This window comes from Girardinichthys multiradiatus, chromosome 5 (genome assembly GCF_021462225.1).
Source record: "Girardinichthys multiradiatus isolate DD_20200921_A chromosome 5, DD_fGirMul_XY1, whole genome shotgun sequence".
In the NCBI taxonomy this organism is placed as follows: domain Eukaryota; kingdom Metazoa; phylum Chordata; class Actinopteri; order Cyprinodontiformes; family Goodeidae; genus Girardinichthys; species Girardinichthys multiradiatus.
This window is the reverse complement of record NC_061798.1, coordinates 17,692,172-17,718,605: the sequence shown is the minus strand read 5'-3', so window position 1 is coordinate 17,718,605 and position 26,434 is coordinate 17,692,172. Positions and strand designations below refer to the sequence as shown.

Genomic DNA, 26,434 nt, shown 5'->3' with positions numbered 1-26,434 from the left:
AAACTAGTGTTGCATGAACCATTATTGGGACAGCTCGGGCTTGTCGATGATTTTGATTTGCGAAAGGATCAAGGTCATGCGTGGCAATTAGCTGATTCACTCTCTGTCTTTGAACAGCAGCTTGAGGCCATGAGGCCTTCAGGGACTCTGCTGTGTAAAAGAAAAGCACTGTGCCGTCTCTTAAAACGACCCAATTCACTGAAATCACTCACTGTGAAGAGAATTTGCTGCTAGGCTTCAGCGGCATGCCAAAAATCAGACAAGCTCTGCAACACAACACGTTGGTTGTCCCTACACTGATCTAATTGTCTTAAAGGGGGCCGACGTCTTCACGATAAGCTCATAACATTATGGTGTTGCTTTTCTGACTGTTGATTACTCAGCTCAATTTGTTGTTCTTATTTCCTCAACCTTTCTTCCAAGCCCTTGACAACTCAGCGGACTTGAGAGGGATTGATATAGACTTAAGTAGTCAATATGGGCTTTTCAACCTGATAAGAACTTAGCATTTCAACTTGCTAAAACTCTAACACAGTAAAAACATCAGATGAAACTTTGCCTTTAGATCTCTCGCCTAAAAAATTTAAAGTGAGCTAAATGTTTAGAAGCTAATATGGTAAATAGTTTAAGACATTTAAAGTAAATGTCTAGTTCCTGAGGTCAACTGTTCAAAAAACAAGTTGGTGATTGAGACGCAAGTGGTGTTGTCCTGCTTTAAGGTCAACCTCAGTCCAAGCCTTTTCTTTAGCAGTCCTTTAATGGATATCTTAGAAAGTTGCATTGTATTTAGCATCTATCTTTCCATCAACTTTGACAACCTTCCCTGTCTCTACAATTCCCACAGCATGACACTGCCACCACTGTGTTTTGCTTTTGTTTTTGCTAGTTAGTTTTCTGCCACAGTTAGCATTTTGCATGTTGGTCAGAAAGATCAACTTTGGTCCAATTTGTCCAGTGAAACTTCTTCCACTTGTTTACAGTGTCCCCAACTTGGCTTGTGGCAAACTGCAAAGAGGAACCCTCATAGCTTGCTCCAGCTGTAGCTTTTTTTGCCACTCTTCCATAAATGCCAAAATTGTGGAGTCCAGAACTAATTGTTTCTCAGACCTGTGCTATAAATTTCTGCAGCTCCTACAGAGTTGCTATGGGCCTATAGGACTGCTTCTCTGATTAATAGTTTTGCCAGGCCTGTCAGTATGATTAGACAGACACATGTTGGTACATCTGCAGCTGTGCCATACATTAATTTTTGCATGATGCATTGAAGAGTACTCTTGAAAATGTAATGTGCAATGCTTGATATATTGTTTTGAACCCTGATTTAAATGTATCTAGAACTTTCTCCCAGAAGTTGAATTATATTACATACAGGTAAAATATGGACTAAACAGGTGCATTATGTAGGAAATTAGTTGGACTGGATCTTATTTTAGGGTATTAGGGTAAAGGGGTCTGAACACAACTGCGTAAGAGACTTATCCGATTTTTATATGTAAAGTCATTGGAAACTTCCACTTCAAAATTAAATGCCATTTGAGTTGGTCTAACATAAAATTTCAACACCTTGAAACTTAAACAAAAATATATATATATATCTTTAATTTACGAACCAACTCCTACTTATCATTTGGGCAGAGACAGAAAAAGGTTGGCAGCAGTTTAAGTGTAGATGTGATAAGATGACCGAAAGGTGGTTTTTGCAAGATGACCTCGGCTACTTGGAGTTCATTGAAAGCTTCTTTCAGCAAATGGCAGTTCACAAATTTCTGCAGCCAATTTCTGTGGGACCGACACAGCACTTAAACCGCAAAGTGGAAGAAATGTCAGGTTGTTTATAGTTTGTGTAGCTATGAAGGAAAGACGCAAGGTCAGAGGATGTTATGTTGATGGCAACAGACAAAGAAGAAGGAACGTTAATCTTCAGATGAAAGATTTTAAAGTGTATGTTTAGTTTTAAAAAGTGACAGAGAGAACTTTGACCTTTTAGAAACGAAAGACAAGTTAAAGGTGCATCTTCTGGGAATCTATGTATGAAGTCATCCGTCTTCGGTCTAGTGGGAGATTTTAAGAAATTTGTTGTTTGTTGTCTGATTCACTGATTGACTTTTTCCACGTAAGTCTTCAAATTTGGAGATTACTGATCTGTGGTGATTTTGCTAGATCCTTTAAATTACCAAACATGTTTACAAAATAAAATAGTCCCATATATTTAAAACCTGATTTGAATATAACACCATGCAGATCTGCTCTTAAAAAAATGGCCCTACCCAAAAAGAAAAACTCTGTGGTGATAATTTTCCCAAATCTAAATGAGGTATAAAGCATGCCTTTAGGATAAATCCCATTTTTATTTATTAATGCAAATTAGAGAGAGAAAATAGCTTTGGATTCTGAATGACTGGGGCTATTTGTGTTATGCAAATTGCATGGAAAAAATACCATCTGCTGAAAGCCTGTAGAAATAATAGTGTCAGAGAATACAAAGAGAAACATTGCATCGTGTTGCTTTATTCCATTGTCTTTTACAAACTGCGGCACCACTTAATGAGTTTAAACCATTCTGACATAATTCCTCCAGTGAGAAGTTCATTGTCACTTTAGCACCCAGAGGGACCCATGAATCCAGTGCAGAAAATGCACTACTTTGGGAATGCCCACCTCCTACTCCCCCACAGTGTGCATCATTAAAGGCATTTGTAAATATTGATAAGAACAACACAGAAGTCTTGGAGAGTCAAGTTGAGGAATTTATTAGAGAAGGGTGAATATAAAGTTACTGTATGCAGGGATGCTATTCTGAGAGCAAACCACAACTAATCAATCCTCTCTGTCTAAATGATATGCTACACAACTTCCAAACAAGCTCATCATAGTTAGTGATGACATCTATAAATAAAAGAAATTTAAAGGGGGGATACAGTAGACCATAAATGTGCTTTGGTAGAAAAAAGAAGAAGAATCCATGTGGATTATTTGTAATAGTAATCATTATGAGGAAGGAAACTACTCGGATCCTAATACTTCCCAAGATTTTAAACATAAGATATTCATAGCACTACAGGTTAACATTCAAATCGGAAGAAAACATACAAAGGTCAAACCACCAATTTCTTCAGTATAGTATGATTTCAATATTCATTCACTGTTTCCTTTCAGTTTTAGTGTGTTCACGAGCAGCCAGTCTGTAGCACATAAATAATATAGCTAGAATATCGACTGACATTTTTTTTTATTTGCCTGTTTTACTCTTTTCAAAAATATTAAATCCCAGATTTTCAGAAGTAGTTTGTCACATTTTGGCTCTCACATTAAGTTACAATAAGATCAATAAATACTATTGGGTGTGTTGGTGTTCTGTGAGCCATGAAGACCACAGTGTTAGATGAGCCACAGTAAAGGCATTTTATTATGTACTGCAGTCTTCCTGCACCATCACCAAGCACGCACACAGCAAACAGAAGTAGATTAACACAATGTAAAAAGGGATTTCATCACCGACTTATACCATCATGTTTTTTGGTTTTTTTTTCCAACTCTTAGAATGAGTCCATGGCCTTGAATTCACTGAGGGCCTGGACGGGGGAGATGTGTTTCTTCTGGGAGCCTCGTCGCACACGTGTCTGGCATTCCTCTGGCTTCTCCCGTTTTACCAAAGGCTTTTTCTCCGGAGCCTTCATGCGCCAGGAAACCACTGGTGAGTTAACCGCAGCTGTACCATAAACCTTCTGGTATTTGGTGGAAGCTACATAGGATGCCTTTACAGTCAGCACCACAGCATTCATGAGGTTCTTGGCTGCCTGGATCAGAGAGGTGGCGCTATCCAACTACAGGAGGGTGAAGAGAGAAATATGTCAAAGAAATGTGTGTCAAATGAGGAAAAAGTGCAATTACTTTCCTGGCTTTGGCATCAACATTGGGATGTATAAGCTATGTGAAGCACCTTTGAGGTCTATGTTGCATCTTGCCTTTAAGCAGGACAAAAATATGGTCCTTAGTATATGAAGAAAACTTTTTTGTATTTCTTAATGAGCAGACACAAGGGTCAGGTCTACCTCTGTCTCCTTCTGTTTTGTTTGGCTGACATTTAAGGGTCGGCGACCAGAGGGCCTCCTCCTACATCACACTGAGATGAGTCAACTGTTTCAATTTAATGAGTGTGGATTCCAGCTGGCCACCATGAAAAGGTTGAAATCTCAGCAGGACTTGCAAATCTAATGTGAGGAAAGGCTATGATTGAGGCAAGAAATTATGGAGAATCAACTGAACATGCAGAGAAGTATTAATAATAAAATAAAAGTCAAGTTGAACTTTAAGTGGGCAAACACCATAATGTAAATCGGAAAATAAAGTAAAACTGCCCTATTAATTATTCTTTTAAGCACATCTTTACCTGTAGAGATGAATGTATGACACACCTAAGTAGCAAAAGACCTACTAAAGAGCCTTATGCAAAAATAAACACCAAAACGTTTGCAGTAGTTAAAGTCTAGTTATAGATTATGATTGACTTAAACTTCTTTATTAACTCAGAAAAAGCACATCAGAGAATGATAAATGTAGTTTGAGACATGAAAAAAATGTCTTGAAGCAATTTTGTGAATTAAAGCGTATTAAAGGTATTTGGCACAAACATTTGCTCCTAAATGCAAGTTAAAAAGTACAGTATTTTTTTTTTTTTTAAAGCAGTCACCCTCAGCTAAACCTAACAATGCTGTGGAGACAAACAAAAAGTCTATGGTCCCACCTCGACAAAGTTTGAGTCATTTGGTCCTACTGATCAAATGGACATTTCTGAACATAAACATAATGCATCAAAGCCCAATAATGTTCTAGAAGTTATAAATCACAGTGGTGGTACTGTCTGGGACTGTTTTGCTCCCAGTGGAAGTTAATAGTTGTGCCTCTGCCAGGAAACTAGATACTCTACCAGTTCTAGAAAGAAGGGACCTTTCAAAGCAAAAGCATCTAGAGCAGGTATGATATGTGGTACATTTATTTGCAAATTGTGCACATTTCTCTTGCAACATTACAAATTGTAAGCATGTAATTATGTTTTTTTCTGTTTTTAAAATGAAATGAAAAATAAAATCAGTAAATATTTAAATAATTATGAATGCCTGGCTCTTATGTGATAACTGCTGTACAGTGCTGGGACAGTAGGTTTAGGTATTTTAAGATTTTAATGTACATTTATAAAATAGATTTAGACTAATTGGTAATTCCTTAATTTCCCCTTAGACAATAAAAAGAGGAAGATATTGTCATGATTCACCTGTGTGAGGGGTTGGAGTTTCCTTCTTGTCTGATTCTCTGCACTTCCCTGTTTATGTTCCTTGGTTGGTGTTATTCTAGTTCATTTATTGTAGATGAGACTCGTGGTTTATTCTTTATTTTTTATTTAGTCCAGTCAGCCGTCATTGGTCTCAGCTGTGTCTAATACTCACCTGATCACTCTTGCCTGTTTTCCATTTATCCTTACCTTATGGGTGGAGGTGTGGGGGGAGGGGGGTGAACATTTATGCACGCTGAATTTTTCTATTTGTTGTTTGCTTCACAATAAAAAAAATCTTGAAAGTTTTAGGCAGTTCTGAAAATAATGCAAACTCTCCAAGAATCCATTTCAATTCCAGGTCGTGATGCAACAAAAAATTAAAAATGCCAAGGAGGGTACAAAGCACTATATATGACGGAGCAACGGATGTTATTTTTCTTCGAATTGAATATCAACAAAAAAAAATTTATTACCAATAGATTGCCAGTTTAGTTTAGTGAGTCTTTTTCCTTAGCACTCCTAATTAGTTCATGCCTAGAAACATAACGATGCAGTCTAATTAATTTATTGCACATTTCAGAGCTTTCCTTGTAGTGAAATGTGCTTTTATTTCATTATTATATGCAGCTTATAATTATGTTTCATTTATTGTTATGGGAAACTAATCATTACATTGAACAATTTAATTTTATCATAGTGAAAAGATGTGTATTTATTTTACATGTTTTCCAGATGCTGTTTTATTATTGATCCAGTTGATTTTTTTCATCAACTGATATATAGATCTCACACTTAGTTATTTAATCAAGCAAGAGCTGGAAAAAAATACATTCAATTGATTAATGTTATTATTGTTCTGAATATGATTAAATTCACTCTCTTCTGAGTTAAATTTGTTAGGTAAAGTAAAATTTTATAAATATATATACAATATATCTGTCCGGTGAAACGTCTGTTTGTTCAGGAGACAAAACAGGCAAAAAGTAGAACCCAGCAAATTAATGGAGAAAAAACAGGGAGCTATATACAGGTCCTTCTCAAAATATTAGCATATTGTGATAAAGTTCATTATTTTCCATAATGTCATGATGAAAATTTAACATTCATATATTTTAGATTCATTGCACACTAACTGAAATATTTCAGGTCTTTTATTGTCTTAATATGGAAGATTTTGGCATACAGCTCATGAAAACTCAAAATTCCTATCTCACATAATTAGCATATCATTAAAAGGGTCTCTAAACAAGCTATGAACCTAATCATCTGAATCAACGAGTTAACTCTAAACACCTGCAAAAGATTCCTGAGGCCTTTAAAACTCCCAGCCTGGTTCATCATTCAAAATCCCAATCATGGGTAAGACTGCCGACCTGACTGCTGTCAAGAAGGCCACTATTGACACCCTCAAGCAAGAGGGTAAGACACAGAAAGAAATTTCTGAACGAATAGGCTGTTCCCAGAGGGCTGTATCAAGGTACCTCAGTGGGAAGTCTGTGGGAAGGAAAAAGTGTGGCAGAAAACGCTGCACAACGAGAAGAGGTGACCGGACCCTGAGGAAGATTGTGGAGAAGGGCCGATTCCAGACCTTGGGGGACCTGCGGAAGCAGTGGACTGAGTCTGGAGTAGAAACATCCAGAGCCACCATGCACAGGTGTGTGCAGGAAATGGGCTACAGGTGCCGCATTCCCCAGGTCGAGCCACTTTTGAACTAGAAACAGCGGCAGAAGCGCCTGACCTGGGCTACAGAGAAGCAGCACTGGACTGTTGCTCAGTGGTCCAAAGTACTTTTTTCGGATGATAGCAAATTATGCATGTTATTCGGAAATCAAGGAGCCAGAGTCTGGAGGAAGACTGGGGAGAAGGAAATGCCAAAATGCCAGAAGTCCAGTGTCAAGTACCCACAGTCAGTGATGGTCTGGGGTGCCGTGTCAGCTGCTGGTGTTGGTCCACTGTGTTTTCTCAAGGGCAGGGTCAATGCAGCTAGCTATCAGGAGATTTTGGAGCACTTCCTGCTTCCATCTGCTGAAAAGCTTTATGGAGATGAAGATTTCCTTTTTCAGCACGACCTGGCACCTGCTCACAGTGCCAAAACCACTGGTAAATGGTTTAGTGACCATGGTATCACTGTGCTCAATTGGCCTGCCAACTCTCCTGACCTGAACCCCATAGAGAATCTGTGGGATATTGTGAAGAGAACGTTGAGAGACTCAAGACCCAACACTCTGGATGAGCTAAAAGCCGCTATAGAAGCATCCTGGGCCTCCATAAGACCTGACCAGTGCCACAGGATGATTGCCTCCATGCCATGCCGCAATGAAGCAGTCATTTCTGTAAAAGGATTCCCGACCAAGTATTGAGTGCATAACTGTACATGATTATTTGAAGGTTGACGTTTTTTGTATTAAACACACTTTTCTTTTATTGGTCGGATGAAATATGCTAATTTTGTGAGATAGAAATTTTGGGTTTTCATGAGCTGTATGCCAAAATCATCCGTATTAAGACAATAAAAGACCTGAAATATTTCAGTTAGTGTGCAATGAATCTAAAATATATGAATGTTAAATTTTCATCATGACATTATGGAAAATAATGAACTTTATCACAATATGCTAATATTTTGAGAAGGACCTGTATATAGCTCCCTGTTTTTTCTCCATTAATTTGCTGGGTTCTACTTTTTGCCTGTTTTGTCTCTTGAACAAACAAACGTTTCAACCGGACAGATATATTGTATATATATTTATAAAATATTACCTTACCTAACAAATTTAACTCAGAAGAGAGTGAATTTAATCATATTCAGAACAATAATAACATTAATCAATTGAATGTATTTTTTTCCAGCTCTTGCTTGATTAAATAACTAAGTGTGAGATCTATATATCAGTTGATGAAAAAAATCAACTGGATCAATAATAAAACAGCATCTGGAAAACATGTAAAATAAATACACATCTTTTCACTATGATAAAATTTAATTCTTCAATGTAATGATTAGTTTCCCATAACAGTAAATGAAACATAATTATAAGCTGCATATAATAATGAAATAAAAGCACATTTCACTACAAGGAAAGCTCTGAAATGTGCAATAAATTAATTAGACTGCATCGTTATGTTTCTAGGCATGAACTAATTAGGAGTGCTAAGGAAAAAGACTCACTAAACTAAACTGGCAATCTATTGGTAATACATTTTTTTTTGTTGATATTCAATTCAAAGAAAAATAACATCCGTTGCTCCGTCATATATAGTGCTTTGTACCCTCCTTGGCATTTTTCATTTTTTGTTGCATCACGACCTGGAATTGAAATGGATTCTTGGAGAGTTGGCATTATTTTCAGAACTGCCTACAACTTTCAAGATTTTTTTTATTGTGAAGCAAACAACAAACAGAAAAATTCAGCGTGCATAAATGTTCACCCCCCTCCCCCCACACCTCCACCCATAAAGTCAGTTAAAAAGTACTTTACTTTGTAAAGCCAACCTTTGCAGCAATTATCGATGCAAGTCACTTAGGATAAGTCTCTATGAGCTTGCCACATCTTGCCACTGAGATATTTGCCCAATACTCAATGCAAACCTGCTCCATCTCCTTCATGTTGGATGGTTTTTGCCTGTGAACAGTGATCTTCTAGTCTAATCACAGATTTTCAATTGGATTGAAGTCTGGACTTTGACAAGGCCATTCCAAAACAATTTACTGTTTCCTCTTAAACCACTCAAGTGTTGCTTTAGCAGTATGTTTCAGGTCATTGTCCTGCTAAAAGGTGAACCTCTGTCCCAATCTCAAATCAAAATATCACAGTATTCAGCACCATCCATCTTTCCTTCGACTCTGACCTATAGAAATGGTGTTGTTTACAGCAGATGTTGCGTTTTCCTTGGTCACCAAAAAGTAAAACTTTTGTTTCATCTGACTGGAATACTTTTCTCCACACATTTGGGGAGTTGCCCACAATTTTTGTTGGCGAACTCAAAACGTGCCTTCTTATTTTTAACACTAAGAAATGCCTTTTTTCTTGCCACTCTTCTATAAAGCCCAGCAATATGGAATAAACGGCTTATCGTGGTCCTTTGGAGAGATACTCCATTCTCTGCTGTGGAACTCTGCAACTCCTTCAGGGTTACCTTTAGTCTTTATACTGCCTGTGTGATTAATGCCCTCCTTGCCCTGCTTGTCTGTGAGTTTTAGTGGGCGGCCCTCTCTTGATAGGTTTGTTGGGGAACTATGTACGTACCATTTGAATATCATGGATTTAATAGTGCCTCGAGGGAACATAAAAGATCTCGATATTGTTTTATAACCCCACGCTGACTTGTATTTCTCAACAACTTGTCCCTGACTTCTAAGGAGAGCTCCTTGGTCTTTATGGTTTGATGCCTCTTGCTTAGTAACACTGCAACATTTGTGCAACACAAGTGTTGCAGCGTCTGGGACCTTTCAGAAAAGGTGTGTTTATACTGACATTGGACACTTAAATTGCACACAGGTGACTTCATTTCACTAATTACATGACTTTTGAAGGCAACTGATTGAACAAGAACATCAAAATACATTTGCACATGCCAATTTTATGTTTTTGTCTTTTTTTTATATACATATATATATTTTTCTCATTTCATTTTGCCAACTTTTACTATTTTGTGCTGATCCATTACACAAGATAACATTAGAAAAAACATAAATTACAGGGTGGACTGTAACAAAATATGTAGGTAACAAGCCATACCTTTGCAAGGCACTTATTTACCAAAACTAACATAATATGTGTTCAGTGTGTACTTTGCAACAAATTAACATTGATGGTTGGATTTAGCATAGTGGTAACACGACAAAACATTCAAAAGAACAATCTTCCTTATGTGGGTGTAGTTGGTAAACGGGGCTATGGTGCATAACAATAATCAGATTAGTCTAATTATAGTTTCACTTGAGTTAACTATGACATCTATAAAAGTGAGATTCCAAACACTGATCATTAATGCATTAACTTCTACTGTACCAATAATGATTATAAAAAGGCTGGAAATCTTTGATGAAAATCAAATGAAAATTTGATGAAAAGTTTAATTGTAAAATGATACTCTTGTTTTATGAGGTAACAGAGTTCAAGCCATCAAAAAAATCTGAAAAACATTAAAAGCAGAAATTAGAAAAAGGCTGAGGAGTATTTTGCATAGTAATTTTATTTTTTATTTTTTGCATTAGCTAAAAACCTGTCTGGAACATTAGGATAAGAACATGTGGTGTTTTCAAATGACACACTTACCCCAGATACAATGAGCTCTCCGCCCAGATTCTGCACCTCAGCCTTCACCTTGCTACAGATGTTGAGCTGATGACAGTACAGGGCGATTCTCTGCAAGTAGGCCAGCAGATCTTGCTTGCAGGCTGAGTCAGGACACTAAATTGTAAAAAAGGAAGAAAAAGTAGTTTTTTATAACAAGCTAAATTGAATATTTTAGACTTAAAACACATCTGTTTTTCATGTTAGGCCTTATCGCTATAATGTTTTACCTGGAGTATCTCTACCAGGTTTGAGCATCTAGAGACTACGCTTTCTGCCCATTCTTCTGTACAAGGTAGTCTACATCCAGTTGGACAGGATGGGGGTGTCTATGAACAGCTATGTTCTTGGCTAGCCACTGATTCTCCATTGGATTTAGGTCTGGACTTCAACTGGGCCATTCTAATCCATGATTTATCTTTGGTCTAAACCATTCAATCATAGATGTGGCTATATGTTCAGGTCTTTGTCCAGCTGGAAGATAAATCTCCAAACAAGTCTGAAGTGTTTTGCAGCCTCTAACAGATTTTCTTTTGAAATTTGCCTACATTTAGTTTTCTTTACCTTTCATCAACTCTGACTAGTTACATGTCCCTAATGAAGGAAATGATCCTACAACATGATGCTGCTACCACCATGTTTCACTATGCAGTCAGTGTTAAGGGTGATGTATAGTGGTAATTCTTCACCACATTTAGTGTTTTTCACGTTTGCCAGATAGCTAAATTATGTACCTTCTCTCACATGTTCGCAGACATATATGGCTTGTAGTTAACTGCAAACAACTAATTGTCCTGTCAACTGATTCTTTCACCTGAGCTGTACACCTGCATTTAATCCGAAGTTACCATGGGCATGTTGGCAGCTTCTCTGGTTAATGCTCTGTTTGCCTGGCCTGTCAGATTACGTGAACGGTCATGTCTTTGTATGGTTGCAGTGGTACCAATGCTCAATGAGATATTCGAAGCTTGAGATATTGTTTTCTAACATAAGCTGGATTTAAAAGTCAAGTCAAGTTTATTTATATAGCGCTTTCAGGCAACAAGGCTCTCAAGGCGCTGTACATAAGGAAAAACTTTACAATGATACAGAAAATCAAACAACAGAGGTAATTTAAAAAAATAAAGACAATAGAATGATGGATAAGAAAACAAAAGGAAAATTGGACTGAAAACTTTAATAATGTTTAGATAACACATTCAAAGGCCACTCTAAACAAATACGTTTTTAATCTTGATTTAAAGCAACTTAGGGTTTCGTCACTTTTACAGTTTTCTGGGAGTTTATTCCAGATTAGTGGAGCATAAGAACTAAAAGCTGCTTCTCCATGTTTGGTTGTGGTTCTGGGTATGCAGAGTAGATTTGAGCCAGAAGACCTGAGAGGTCTGGGTGGTTGATACACTGACAACAAGTCTGTAATGTATTTTGGTGCTAAGCCATTCAGTAATTTATAGACTAACAGAAGTATTTTAAAGTCTATTCCCTGAGCTACAGGGAGCCAGTGTAGGGACTTTAGAGCCGGGGGGATGTGCTCCACTTTCTTAGTTTTAGTGACGATGCGGCCAGCAGCATTCTGGATCAACTGCAGCTGTCTGATCGACTTTTTGGGCAGACCTGTGAAGACACTGTTGCAGTAATCAATTCTACTAAAGATGAACGCATTTATTAGTTTTTCAAGGTCCTGCTGAGACATTAGTCCCTTAATTCTGGAGATGTTCTTTAGGTGATAGGAGACTGACCTTGTTACTGTCTTCATGTGCCTCTGAAGGTTCAGGTCTGAGTCCATCACTACACCCAGACTTCGAGCCTGACTGGTGGTTTTTAGCTGTATTAACTGAAGCTGTGTGCTAACTTTTAAACGCTCTTCCTTTGGTCCAAAGATTATTACTTCAGTTTTGTTTTGATTCAGCTGAAGAACATTTTGGCACATCCAAGCCTTGGTTTCTTCAAAGCATTTACCCAGCACTTGAATGGGTTCATAGTCACCTGGTGACATCGTAACGTATAACTGTGTGTCGTCTGCATAGTTATAATGACTTACATTGTTGTTTATTAAAATCTGAGTTAGGGGGAGCATGTGAAACTGCACCCCCTGAAAATGACCCTGAAAGTGACATTCTTATCGATGGTATAATGTAAAATACATAGGACACTGCTGAAAAGATTTCATACTCCACTCAAAGACACAAAATTGGCAGAAGGAAAGGTCAGGGGCTTCAATACATTGTTGCCAAAACCTCTCAGCCTATTTAAGAATAAGTCTAAAAATTGTATTTTTTCCCCAAAAAGATTCATAACTAAAGCTCTCTGCCAAATTAGATTGCTATATGGGAATTGTAGGTGAGGGCATGGCCATTACCTTTTGCTTTGAGTACTGCTACGCACACTGTTGGCATTCTGTTGATGAGCTTCAAGAGATAGTCACCTGAAATGGTTTTCACTTCACAGGTGTGCCCTGTCAGGTTTAATAAGTGGGATTTCAAGCCTTATAAATGGGGTTGGGGCCATCAGTTGTGTTGTGCAGGAGGTGGATACAGTACACAGCTGATAGTCCTACTTAATAAACGGTTAGAATTTGTATTATGGCAAGAAAAAAGCACCTAAGTAAAGAAAAACGAGTGGCCATCATTACTTTAAGAAATTAAGGTCAGTCAGTCCGAACAATTGAGAAAACCTTGAAAGTGTCCCCAAGTGCAATCGCAAAAACCATCAGGCGCTACAAAGAAACCGGCTCACATGAGGACCACCCCAGGAAAGGAAGACCAAGAGTCACCTCTGCTGCGGATGATAAGTTCATCCGAGTCACCAGCCTCAGAAATTGCAGGTTAACAGCAGCTCAGATTAGAGAACAGGTCAATGCCACACAGAGTTCTAGCAGCAGACACATCTCTAGAACAACTGTTAAGAGGAGACTGTGTGAATCAGGCCTTCATGGTAAAATAGCTGCTAGGAAACCACTGCTGAGGACAGGCAACAAGCAGAAGAGACTTGTTTGGGCTAAAGAACACAAGGAATGGACATTAGACCAGTGGAAATCTGTGCTTTGGTCTGATGAGTCCAAATTTGAGATCTTTGGTTCCAACCACCGTGTCTTTGTGCAGCGCAGAAGAGGTGAACGGATGGACTCTACATGCCTGGTTCCCACCGTGAAGCATAGAGGAGGGGGTGTGATGGTGTGGGGTTGCTTTGCTGGTGACACGGTTGGGGATTTATTCAAAATTGAAGGCAGACTGAACCAGCATGGCTACCACAGCATCTTGCAGCAGCATGCTATTCCATCCGGTTTGCGTTTAGTTTGACCATCATCTATTTTTCAACAGGACAATGACCCCAAACACACCTCCAGGCTGTGTAAGGGCTATTTGACCAAGAAGGAGAGTGATGGGGTGCTGCGCCAGATGACCTGGCCTCCACAGTCACCGGACCTGAACCCAATCGAGATGGTTTGGGGCGAGCTGGACCGCAGAGTGAAGGCAAAAGGGCCAACAAGTGCTAAGCATCTCTGGGAACTCCTTCAAGACTGTTGGAAAACCATTTCAGGTGACTACCTCTTGATATATATATATATATATATATATATATATATATATATATATATGTATGTGGCTATAGTATACTATACTATATTGTATCCTATATAGTATAATATAGTATGGCTGCACAGTGGCGCAGTTGGTAGCCTTGCAGCAAGAAGGTCCTGGGTTCGATTCCCGGCCGGGGGTCTTTCTGCATGGAGTTTGCATGTTCTCCCCGTGCATGCGTGGGTTCTCACCGGGAACTCCGGCTTCCTCCCACTGTCCAAAGACATGCCTGTTAGGTTAATTGGTCTTTCTAAATGGCCCTTAGGTGTATGAATGAGTGTGTGCTTGGTTGTTTGTGTGTTGCCCTGTGATGGACTGGTGACAGGTCCAGGGTGTACCCCACGTCTCGCACGTAGACTGCTGGAGATAGGCACCAGCTTCCCTGCGACCCACTATGGAATAAGCGGTAGAAAATGACTGACTTATGACTGACATATACATACACTGCTCCAAAAAATAAAGGGAACACTCAAATAACACATCCTACATCTGAATGAATGAAATATTCTCATTGAATACTTTGTTCTGTACAAAGTTGAAAATGCTGACAACAAAATCACACACAAATCATCAATGGAAATCAAATGTATTAACCAATGGAGGCCTGGATTTGGAGTCACACACAAAATTAAAGTGGAAAAACACAGTACAGGCTGATCCAACTTTGATGCAATGTCATTAAAAAAAGTCAAAATGAGGGTCAGTATTGTGTGTGGCCTCCACGTGCCTGTATGACCTCCCTATAACGCCTGGGCATGCTCCTGACGAGACACCGGATGGTCTCCTGAGGGATCTCCTCCCAGACCTGGACTAAAGCATCCGCCAACTCCTGGACAATCTGTGGTGCAACGTGACGTTGGTGGATGGAGCGAGACATGATGTCCCAGATGTGCTCCATCGGATTCAGGTCTCAGGAACGGGCAGGCCAGTCCATAGTTTCATTGTCTTCATCTTGTAGGAACTGCTGACACACTCCAGCCACATGAGGTCTAGCATTGTCCTGCATTAGGAGGAACCCAGGGCCAACCGCACCAGCATATGGTCTCAGAAGGGGTCTGAGGATCTTTTCTCGGTACCTAATGGCAGTCAGGGTACCTCTGGTGAGCACATGGCTCTCCACGGTGTCTCCAGACTCTGTCACGTCTGTCACACGGGCTCAGTGTGAACCTGATTTCATCTGTGAAAAGCACAGGGCTCCAGTGGCGAAATTGCCAATCCTGGTGTTCTCTGGCAAATGCCAAGCGTCCTTGGGCTGTGAGCACAACCCCCATTTGTGGACGTCGGGCCCTTATACCATCCTCATGGAGTCGGTTTATAACCGTTTGTGCAGACACATGCACATTTGGGGCCTGCTGTAGGTCCTTTTGCAGGGCTCTGGCAGTGCTCCTCCTGTTCCTCCTTGCACAAAGGCGGAGGTAGCGGTCCTGCTGCTGGGTTGTTGCCCTCCTACAGCCTCCTCCACGTCTCCTGGTGTACTGGCCTGTCTCCTGGTAGAACCTCCAGGCTCGGGGCACTACGCTAAGAGACACAGCAAACCCTCTTGCCACAGCTCGCATTGATGTTCCATCCTGGATGAGCTGCACTACCTGAGCCACTTGTGTTGGTTGTAGAGTCCGTCTTATGCTACCACGAGTGTGAAAGCACCACCAACATTCAAAGGTGACCAAAACATCAGCCAGAAAGCATAGGTACTGAGAAGTGGTCTGTGGTCCCCACCTACAGAACCACTCCTTTATTGAGTGTGTCTTGTTAATCACCAAAGATTTCCCCCTGTTGTCTATTTCATTTACACAACAGCTGTGAAATTGATTGTCAATCAGTGTTGCTTCCTAAGTGGACAGTTTGATTTCACAGAAGTTTGATTTACTTGGAGTTATATTGTGTTGTTTAAGTGTTTCCTATATTTTTTTGAGCAGTATATATATGTATGTATATATATATATATATATATATATATGTATGTAGTTAATTAATGAAATAATAAAGTGCGCAAACTTACACTAAATGTTATCCACTGTTTTGCCAAACAGGGACTCAAACCTTTAAATTACATATTATATAGTTATAATTTATATTTTTCTAAAAGAAGGTCCTCTACTTATTGATTTCTTGCCTAAGAATTAATATTGTAATTAATAATATTTTTTGCTCTTAACTAAAAAGAATCCAGTGCCTTTAAAAAATGTTGCCGCAGTATAAAAGCTTGGAGACCTGCTTCCTTCTTATTATATACTGCTTAGCTATCTTTGCTTTAAAGGAATCAGAAGTCCTGACCTCGTCATTTTGGCCTTTGTGCTACTTCAGCAGCAAAAAAGACTACTCATACAGTGCAGCAAATTAACCAGCGTGGAGAACAAGGACAGCCTCATTGGTTGTCCTACTATCACACAGTTTGCCCCCGTAATTCCATCTGGAGGCCTTCCAGAAGCCAGCTATGGCCCACTAAGCTCTCAGTGGGTAAAGAACGCTGCATCAGCTGCTTAAACACTGCAAGCATCATTTTGAAGAAACCCCTTTTTTTAAAGCATTAATATTAAACGGTCCAAATTGGGACATTAAGCAGACCTGCTTAAGAAAATGCCCAACTCATTTACTTGACTTCCGGGCTCAGGTAGAAGGGACGGCAAGGTAAATATCTGTAATTGATGGATGCCTCCCATAGGACTTGAAGAAATCTTTGCCACCCATAGACCTTCCCCTCCCTCCGACAAAAGGCCTTTCATCCTGTGACAAATAGTTCTGACTGACTGAAAGTAATTTTTCCTGTTGGTTAAAAATACAGAGTAAAACTGGTTTTTTTTCTGTTTTGTGGAGAAAGGTTTGTTTCTTCAGAATCAGAATCAGAATCAGAAAAGCTTTATTGCGAAGTACGTTTTTGGACATACAAGGAATTTGTTTTGGCGTAGTCAGTACAATACAGTACAAATTAAACAGTATAGACATATCTACAATATAATATAAATATATGTGCACAGTTTTAAGTGAGTGAGAGTAAATGTAGAGCAGTATAGGATGCAAGAGCAATACAACAGTGCAGGTGATCATTGTGCAAGTATGGCAGTGCAAGTAAAGCAGGAGTCCATGCTGAGCGTTAATGTAACGCATAGAGTTACAAGTTACAGGTGTCCTGTCAGCAAAAAAAAAAGGGAGGGGGGGGGGGGGGGGGGTTGGGTGTCAGGGTGGTTTCCGGGCTTTGTTAACCAGGCTGGTGGCAGATGGGAAAAAACTGTTCTTGTGGCGTGAGGTTTTGGTCCGGATGGACCGCAGGGGGTCCATCCGGGGGTCGGTGATGTCTTTTAGGTGTGAGAGCACAAGGCGCTCAAAGGACTTCATCACCACAGAGGTCAGGGCGACGGGTCTGAAGTCATTAAGCCCTGTGGTCCTTGGCTTCTTGGGAACAGGGACGATGGTGGAGGACTTCAAGCAGGCTGGCACATGACATGTCTACAGTGAGGTGTTAAAAATGTCTGTGAAGACTGGAGACAGCTGATCAGAGCAGTGCTTCAGGCTGGCTGGTGAGACAGAATCCGGTCCAGCAGCTTTCCGGGGGTTCTGTCTCCTGAAGAGTTCCCTCTCCTGGATGGAAAGAGCCGTCCTCGGCGTGGGTAGGGGGCTGGTGGGGGGGGACTTCAGGGTGGGGGTTGGAGGTGCCAAGGCCCCTCTTGAGGATGGGGAGGTGGGGGTGGTGGATTGTGGCTGCAGCTGTTGGGGGGTGTCGTGGGGGATGGTTGCAGGACTGTCCCTTTGTCTTTCAAAGTGCAGTAGAACTCGTTCAGGTCGTTGGCGAGGCGTCGGTCGTTGATGGAGTGGGGGGCTTTCGGCTTGTAGTTGGTGATTTGCTTGAGCCCTTTCCAGACAGACGCAGAGTCGTTGGCTGAGAACTGGTTTTGTAGCTTCTCAGAGTACAGTCGTTTGGCCTCTTTCACTGCCTTGCCAAACTTGTACTTTGCCTCTCTGTATATGTCTGTATCCCCACTCCTGAAGGCCTCTTCCTTATCCAGTCTTAACCTTCTGAGTTTAGCTGTGAACCAGGGTTTGTCGTTGTTGTAACTCACCCTGGTGCATGATGGTACACAGCTGTCCTCACAGAAGCTGATGTAGGAAGTCACAGCCTCTGTGTACTCGTCCAGACTGTTGGTAGTAGTCCTGAACACATCCCAGTCTGTACAGCCTAAACACGCCTGGAGATTCTCCACAGCCTCACTGCTCCACTTCCTTGTCGTCCTCACAACAGGTTTGCAGAGCTTTAGTTTCTGCCTGTATGCAGGAATCAGGTGGACCATGATGTGGTCGGATTGGCCCAGTGCAGCACGTGGGACGGCGTGATAAGCGTCTCTGATGGTGGTGTAACAGTGATCCAGAATGTTGTCCTCTCTGGTCGGACATTTTATAAACTGTCTATATTTGGGGAGTTTGTGGGTGAGATTACCTTTGTTAAAGTCGCCAATTACGATTACTAAGGAGTCCGGATTGGTCCGTTCCACACTCAGTATCTGGTCGGCGAGCATGCGCTGTGCGACCTGCACGTTAGCTTGCGGCGGGATGTAAACACCGACCACGATGAACGAAGCAAACTCACGGGGGGAATAGAAAGGCTTACAGTTTATGATGAAGGCTTCCAAGTCTGGAGAACAGTGCTGCTGAATCACTGTCACGTCGTTGCACCAACCACTGTTGAGGTAAAAACAGATTCCTCCACCTTTCGCTTTGCCGGAGAGTTCCGTGTCTCTGTCCGCTCTGTAGAGCTGGAATCCTGCCAGCTGCAGCACAGAGTCCAGTATTAATCCACACAGCCACGTCTCCGTGAAGCACAAAACTGCCGATGAATAAAAGTCCCTGTTTTTCCCCAACAGCAGTTGTAGTTCCTCAATTTTGTTGGGAAGTGAGCGCACGTTAGAGAGAAATATTCCAGGTAACGGTGTTCGTAGTTCACGCTGGCGAAGGCGTACCAGCACCCCAGCCCGTTTCCCTCTCCTCCGGCGTTTCACCGCGTGAACAAAGGTGAGCGCACCTTTGACCAGAATGTCCAAAAATTCCAGAGCAGTAGGCAGAAAAGTGGGAAATAACTCCTCTGGTGTAGTAGCCCTGATGTTCATGAGTTCTTCTCTGGTGAAAGAGCTCCGGGTACCATCACAGAAGACCGTTTTAAAGCAAAAAACAAAACAAAACAATGCACACCAACACGCCGAGGCAACCATCTGCGGCGCCACCTTGGCCCATAAATATACACTCATTGGCCATTTTATTAGTTACACTTTCAACTGTTTGTTAACACCAATAATGAATCAGTTACCTGGGAGAAATGTAATGTATTTAAGCATCTAGACATGGTGGAGCCAAGTTGAAACTGAGCAACTGAATGGAAAAGAAAGGGGATTTTGAATGTGAAATTGTTGGATGTGTGATACTTTATTGGTACCCAGGTGCAAAATACACCAAGCATTTATAAACCAAAAGAGCAAAAAGGTACAACAACTACAGGTGGGAAAGACTAGAGCAGGGCTGTCACTGCTGTTCACTTGCACGACACTACCAAGAGAGCAAGAAAGGGAAAAGTAACAGCTGTTTCCACTCTGTCAGTCTATCAAAGCTTGTGAAGGATAAGCAATCTCAGGTGTCTCATTAAATTAATGAAAAAAAAGTAAACCTAATATAGTGAACTTGAACATTATTTTTGTTAAGTGTTCTGCTGCTGATGTTTTATTTTTTCTCCTAACCGCGAAGAGGACAAACATGCCGCTAAAACTTGGAAAGCTGGCAAGAGTATCTATGGATTTTAAAATCGCTGAATTTCGTTTTGATGGAAGCAGGGCTAACTCTCCTACTCCTGGTACATATGGCGAAGGTGCAACTACACAGAATAGCCCAAGTGTTTCATGCCCTAACCCTGACATACAGCTAAAGTCCAGTCACCAGAGAATAAAAGCTTTTGATCTGGCTTGGCTGTTGGAGATGTAATAATCCCCTGGCTTTAAAAGACAAAGCTTGGCAATTACATACATACATGATGGATGGATGAAGAAAGACAAACAGATAAAGATGGAAAGATGGAAATAGACAGAAACAGATAAAAGATGTGATAAAGAGAGACAGAAAGATGCGAGAAATAAGATAGAGAGACAGTTATAGAAAATGATATGTAAATAAAGCAGGTAGAAGATGAGCAAAGAAAATGTTAGAAAAAAAAAAGAAATATATATATATATATATATATATATATATATATATATATATATATATCCTTCTGTGAACACTCCCATGACCAAAATCATAGAGAAACCACTGGAGGGGGTACCCGTGGTATAGCAAAATGGCTCAGGGGGTACACAAGTCAAAAAAAGGTTTTGAACCACTGTTCTAGACGTATGTTGTCTAACATGCAAACAGACAGTAGTGTTTTGAGCTTATTAGCTTTTCTTGCTCTGTTTTCAGACACAGGTCAAAAATGGTCTAACTTGCACTGCTACCTATACCTAAAGTATGCATAAGCATGAGTACTTTACCTGTTTGTGTTTTCTACTGTTTTTGCAAAATAAAGGAAATAATTTTAGCTGCCCCATTGTAAAAATAACAATTTTAATATAATTGAAGACATTATATATTGCACACCCTTAGTGTACCCATCTTCTAATGTTTAAATCCAGAAAGATATTGCACCATGTCATAAAGCTTAAGTCATCTTAAACTGATCTAAATCCAACAGAACACCTTTGGAAAGTGTTGGAATGAGAGATGTGCAGCCATTAATTCTTCACCAAAATGTATAGTGTGGTTAATGGTTAAATCTATGGCATGAAAGCTAAGGTGGTTCTAAAGGGTAGAGGCAAGGTGTACCTGATAAAGTTACCGGTGAGTGTAAAATTGTAAAGTTTCACATTGGTTACTACAATTATGAGAGTAGGACTTTGTAAAGCTCTGTAAATAAGACCAAAGCTGCCACTGGCACCACGTTAAGTGACACTGAGCACACAAAAGTGTGCTCAGTGTCAGCTTAAGCTGTTAAGTCATTCAACAGCCGGTAAGGAGTGGGTGGCGTGGATTGGAGGGTTAGTGGCTGGGGGGAAATGTTTCTTACAGGGCATTATTGCTGCATGGCATCACTACTAACAACAATTCTGGCCCAGGCTCACACATACAAGCACAGCACTGCCTCAGGCAAGTTTGATGCAGACATGGCATGATTGTTTCCCACTGTATGGCTGACTAATAGTCTGTTGCTATCACTGATTTTGTTGATGTAAATAAATTGTATGGCCTATTACTTTGCTGGGCTCATTGAAGCCCTTTCAATTCCCCCCCTTGTCTGGCACAGTGAAACAGAATTCATAACTGACTTGTCAGAAAACACTCCTTGCTTTACTCCCTACCTTGGTTCCAACCTCTGAAAATTATCCCTGACCTTAAATGCTTCTGTGGCTTTTGGTCCGTAAAATTAGAGGTTATCTTTTGTTTTTGCCTAATTTGAAAAAGAAAACAATAATTTATTGTGAATAATTAGCAAGTAAAGACAAAAGTGAAATGTTTTCAAAGTTTTTGACCTCAAACTGAGGAACAACTTTTTTCTCAAATATTTCACTGTGTAAGCTGTAGTCATTAAAAAGCACAGAATGTTTTTTCCTATCTTTGTTTATGGCTTTTTGTGGGTTGTATGTCATACAATAAATATCCAATGAAAGAAAAATACAAGAAAGACTTTCAAAAAAATGACATATGGAGAGAAGAATGACAGACACAACCAGTTACACTGAGAAATACATGTCCTCTAATGCATTTCTCTGATATTAAATTATGTTACATAACTGTCACACAGTTATGTAGAAGAAAGTACACCTACTTTAAATTTTAAGTTTTTATGTACACAGACAAGCCTCTGGCCCTTAGCAGGTCTCAACATTAGCCAACTGCAACCTCGGATAAACAATAACACATTAAATATTACTTTGTTTAAGCATTTTTATTTTAGAAAATTACAGTTAATGCACAACAGAAGCAGTATGTAAACAAATATGTATACCCACTTTAAAATAATTATTAAAATCAACTACCTGTGACTAATCAAATACACTTAAAAAGAGATCCTCAGCAGGTTCGAATCAATAAAGTGGGAAGCAATTATTTCTGCCCATCAATCTGCAACAGAGTAATAAGTATATTTCAAGACAATCAGGAGTCTATCCTTTTAATAATACAAACATTGTTTTTCAAGATCAGGAAAGAGTATTGCCCCTTTTCGACTAGGCCCTATATAGAGTGGTTCTCTATGTTTTTTTTGGCTTTTTACATTAGTAACGGTTCCATGTAACCGTTACTACTTTTAGTACCTGCTTGCTTGTGGTTCCAATCGTTTTGAGTCACACTGAAAACGTTAAGTCAGAAAACTGTCGGTCACTGATTGGTTAGTCACAGCATATTTCAGTAACTATCTTCAACTATTAAATTGTTTAATGCTAGCCTTTTTGTGTATACCATACTATTAGTGAATATAGTGAACAATATTATAGCAAGATAGCATTTTGCAGCGTTAGCTTACCCTCACACATCCTCTAGTTTGTATCCTTCCGTTTGATATGGCATGGCTTCCCTCTCTCCCCTGTATTGCCACTGTTTTTTGTGAAACTGCTGTTTGAGCAATGTGTAACTCACATCAACCATGTTGTTACAAAAAGTGCTACTCAAATCTCACAGCAAATGTAATATTACTTAAATTCACATTTTGCTTTGCAGTCATACATATGCACCAATGAAGATTCATTGTCCTCAGCATGCTGAACATTAAGTGGATCCAACTGACAGCAGTCTGACCTACTTGCCCTTTAATTAATCAACTATTTATTCGACCACTTGGGGGTCCTCATAGACTGTGTATAGACAATAGACAGTTTACCACTAGATAGTCAAACAATTGAAAATACAATTAGACTAGATGGTGATGCTATGGACAATTTATGTAACCTGTCCTGGCACCCGTGTTCATCAACAATAAATATTTGCACTGCAATCAGCTACAACACTTAAACTGTCATTCATCCATTACTTTGGTAGCTCTCTAAACAAGCCTAATATATATTTGTACTATAAAATGCATAAATTGCCAAATATCCTACTGAATGGTTTAGTCCTAAATATAAGATTTGTTTTTAAATATTTGGTGTAAAATGTTAAATAATACTTCATACTAAAAAGCACAAAAAAGTGGTTGTTCCCTGATTTCCTGATCACCAACCTCCCCTAGACCCCATCAACAGGGGTTACTGAATGCTTTGAGTTCCAAAATTATGTGAATGAAACTCTTTAGCCTACATAGTTACCAGCTGAATGACACCCACTGAGATAGAAGAAGAGAACAGTTCACAACGCTTTGCCCCCATTGTTGAAGCAGACAAGAAAGGAATAAATGTAATTATAGTCATTTGTGCTTCACTCCTCTAGATACATTTCAGAAACATATAGAGTTCTTGCCAAAAAGCACTTAAGTTGTTTGGCAGCAATGCTTTATGAGGACATTGTATGTTGAATTTTCTGTGTTGGTATGCACTGTACCACAGTCAAGCTGTTCCATATTTTAGAAACATTTTAGTTTTTGGATAAACTTAAGAGCAAATTTAACAGCTTTAGAAAGCCATGGCCATAGTCATGGCCAGACTAAATATACAAAGACTAAAGTTTAAAAGGCCAACAGTTTGTCATAAACAAATTAGCCTACAGAAAGAACAAGGTGGAGGTATTCAGTCCACCATCCAGTCATTCTGAGATATATTCTGTTTGCTTCTGTACTATGTGAAGACAAAGCATGAAGCTTTACTGTTATTAGGTCGTAATTTAAAACAGTAAAAATAATGACTAAATCAGTAGTAATTAATTGCCACCTGTTTTCTGTACTCATCATAACTATAACACTAAGTTAATAAATAAACTGTATATATGTAATAGAGTAATATTGATTGTAATAATCCTAAAGCATCTGTCACACTGTTTCTTATCTTGCTAAGTACTTAATAAACATTTTATGTGACTCTAAACATAAAGAAATTAGTATCATTTTGTGAAACAACTCTTGTCATGTGTTAACAGTATACATATTGCATTTGATGTGCCCCTACTATTTATAGTTGGTGCATATTGGGATAAAAGGTCTGGAATTTATAACTCCATTCCAGGTCCATGGAATTTTTCTACATATCCAAAAACTGCATGGCAGCTTTGCTTTACTGGAGATCAAATTGTGTTGCTACAGTGTCAAATGTGCTAGAAAGCATAACAGAAGCATTGTTTACTTAAAGCTACACATCTTCCTTCTCCAGTGAAGTAAAACGCAGATGTGAAGCCACATAAAGTAATTCCAAGCTGCAGAGCTCTCAACAAGCCTACAAAATGTCAGTCAGTCATTTTCTACCGCTTATTCCATAGTGGGTCGCAGGGAAGCTGGTGCCTATCTCCAGCAGTCTATGGGTGAGAGACGGGATACACCCTGGACAGGTCGCCAGTCCATCACAGGGCAACACAAAAACAACCACACACACTCATTCATACACCTAAGGGCAATTTAAAGATACTAATTAACCTAACAGGCATGTCTTGCGACTGTGGAAGTAAGCCGGAGTCCCCACTGAAAACCCATGCATGCACAGGGAGAACATGCAAACTCCATGCAGAAAGCCCCCCGGCCGGGAATCAAACCCAGGACCTTCTTGCTGCAAGGCAACAGCACTACCAACTGTGCCACCTTGCAATATACAACAAAGACAGGGAATCAGGCTTATCTGCTTGTGTTGTAATTTTTTTATAATGTGATACAGAATAAAACATTTGATGTATATAGTTATATTGACCCATTCTTTTTGACTGCTTGTTATGGTGAACACATGTCAAGAGAATGTTTGAGATAGTAAACACATAAAAAAAAAGAAAACACTCTTATTCCACTTCATGTCCGGAAAAAAGCTCTGTCTCCAGAAGTGCAGCAGAAGGCTCTGCATATTCAGTAAGGACTGGTCTAAGAAATGTTAAAGTGAGAATCAAAAATGGCAAGCCACCTGCTCTCTTCATTACAGCAAACTGTTCATTTCCGACACAGGTTCTTCAAGCGATTTGCCTTGTGGCGTACAGAATTACCTCCCACTCAAGCCTTGTTAAACACTGATTCTCATTTGGCAGCCCACAAGCCGACAAGTAAATACACACACAAACAAAATAGTTGAAACTTCCTTAGTCCTTTTTGTTGCAAACTGTGTGTTAAACAATGTGTGTGACCTCAAGTAGAAACAAATGTGGTTACATCCAAGACATACAGAAAAACATCTTCCTGTTGGTGCTCATAAATACATAGTAGGAAGTGTAATAAAGTAGCATTCAGAGTCATATTCAAAACATTCTGGACGGTATGACTGGAGCTACATAGTGTCAACGCTGACTGCATCTGCCTTCTATCGTGCTGAATGCTTTGCATACTCTGCAGTCACAAGAACTAGCAGACATTCAGCAGTATGCCAACAGCAGAAGACTTGCTGGTACATTGTTGGTAAGTCGCATGTTGTCACAGGAACAGAGGGAAAATAAAATGTGGAGATCCTGGTGCAAAATAATTATGTATTTTTACACATTTAGAGACAAACAGTTTTGCTTTTTTTTCACATATCAAAACCACCTGTTCGCTACATGCCTAAAACCAAGCAGTGGGTGGGCTGGAGAGTAGACCTGAAAAAAAATGAAAACAAATCTACAATCTCAGAAAATATTTTGTAAACGCATATGCTGCAGTGCTCCATTTGATTTTTCTGTTTCATTATCAGTCTTAGTAAAACATAGTCTGGAAAACAAAATGACTCATTCCGTACCATATTATCATGCTTTACTTTGACTAATATATTACATGTCTGATTTCAATCCTAAATTCTTAAGGTTGGGAGTTAAGATGACTAAGGTTGGACTTAGAGTTCCTACACATTATATCTCAAAATTCTACACGTTTCCAGACCAATTTCTAGAGTTCTCAAGTTTTTGCTCATTTTTAACTTAGCAATAAAAATAAATCACTGTGAATTTGATGGATGGATGGATGGATGGATGGATGGCAACATTTGACAGATAAGTAAGTTTGGAATCAAACATCTTTTTTTCTACTTATGCAAACCTAGAAAATAGTTCTGTCTAGATGTGGAAATGCTGAAGTTTAAACCGAGCATCAGAATGGGCAATTAAGGTGATTTGAAAAATTTTGAACCTTTTATGGATCCCCGTACGAGACAAACGGGTGTAATGTTTTCAAAAACTGCAGTGAATGCATG

General features: G+C 39.6%; 1 protein-coding gene across 1 annotated transcript in view; it reads right to left on the bottom strand.

The window, feature by feature from the left end:
* Positions 1–2,734: 2,734 nt before the first annotated feature.
* The window catches only part of ctnna2 (catenin (cadherin-associated protein), alpha 2), a 466,961-nt gene continuing 443,261 nt past the window's right edge, over positions 2,735–26,434 (bottom strand). The window contains exons 17-18 of the mRNA XM_047366904.1: positions 10,552–10,686; positions 2,735–3,824 (exon numbers count right to left, since the gene is read on the bottom strand). Coding sequence (XP_047222860.1) covers positions 3,537–3,824; positions 10,552–10,686 — 423 coding nt within the window. The 3' untranslated portion in view covers positions 2,735–3,536. The remainder of the gene's footprint in view (positions 3,825–10,551; positions 10,687–26,434) is intronic.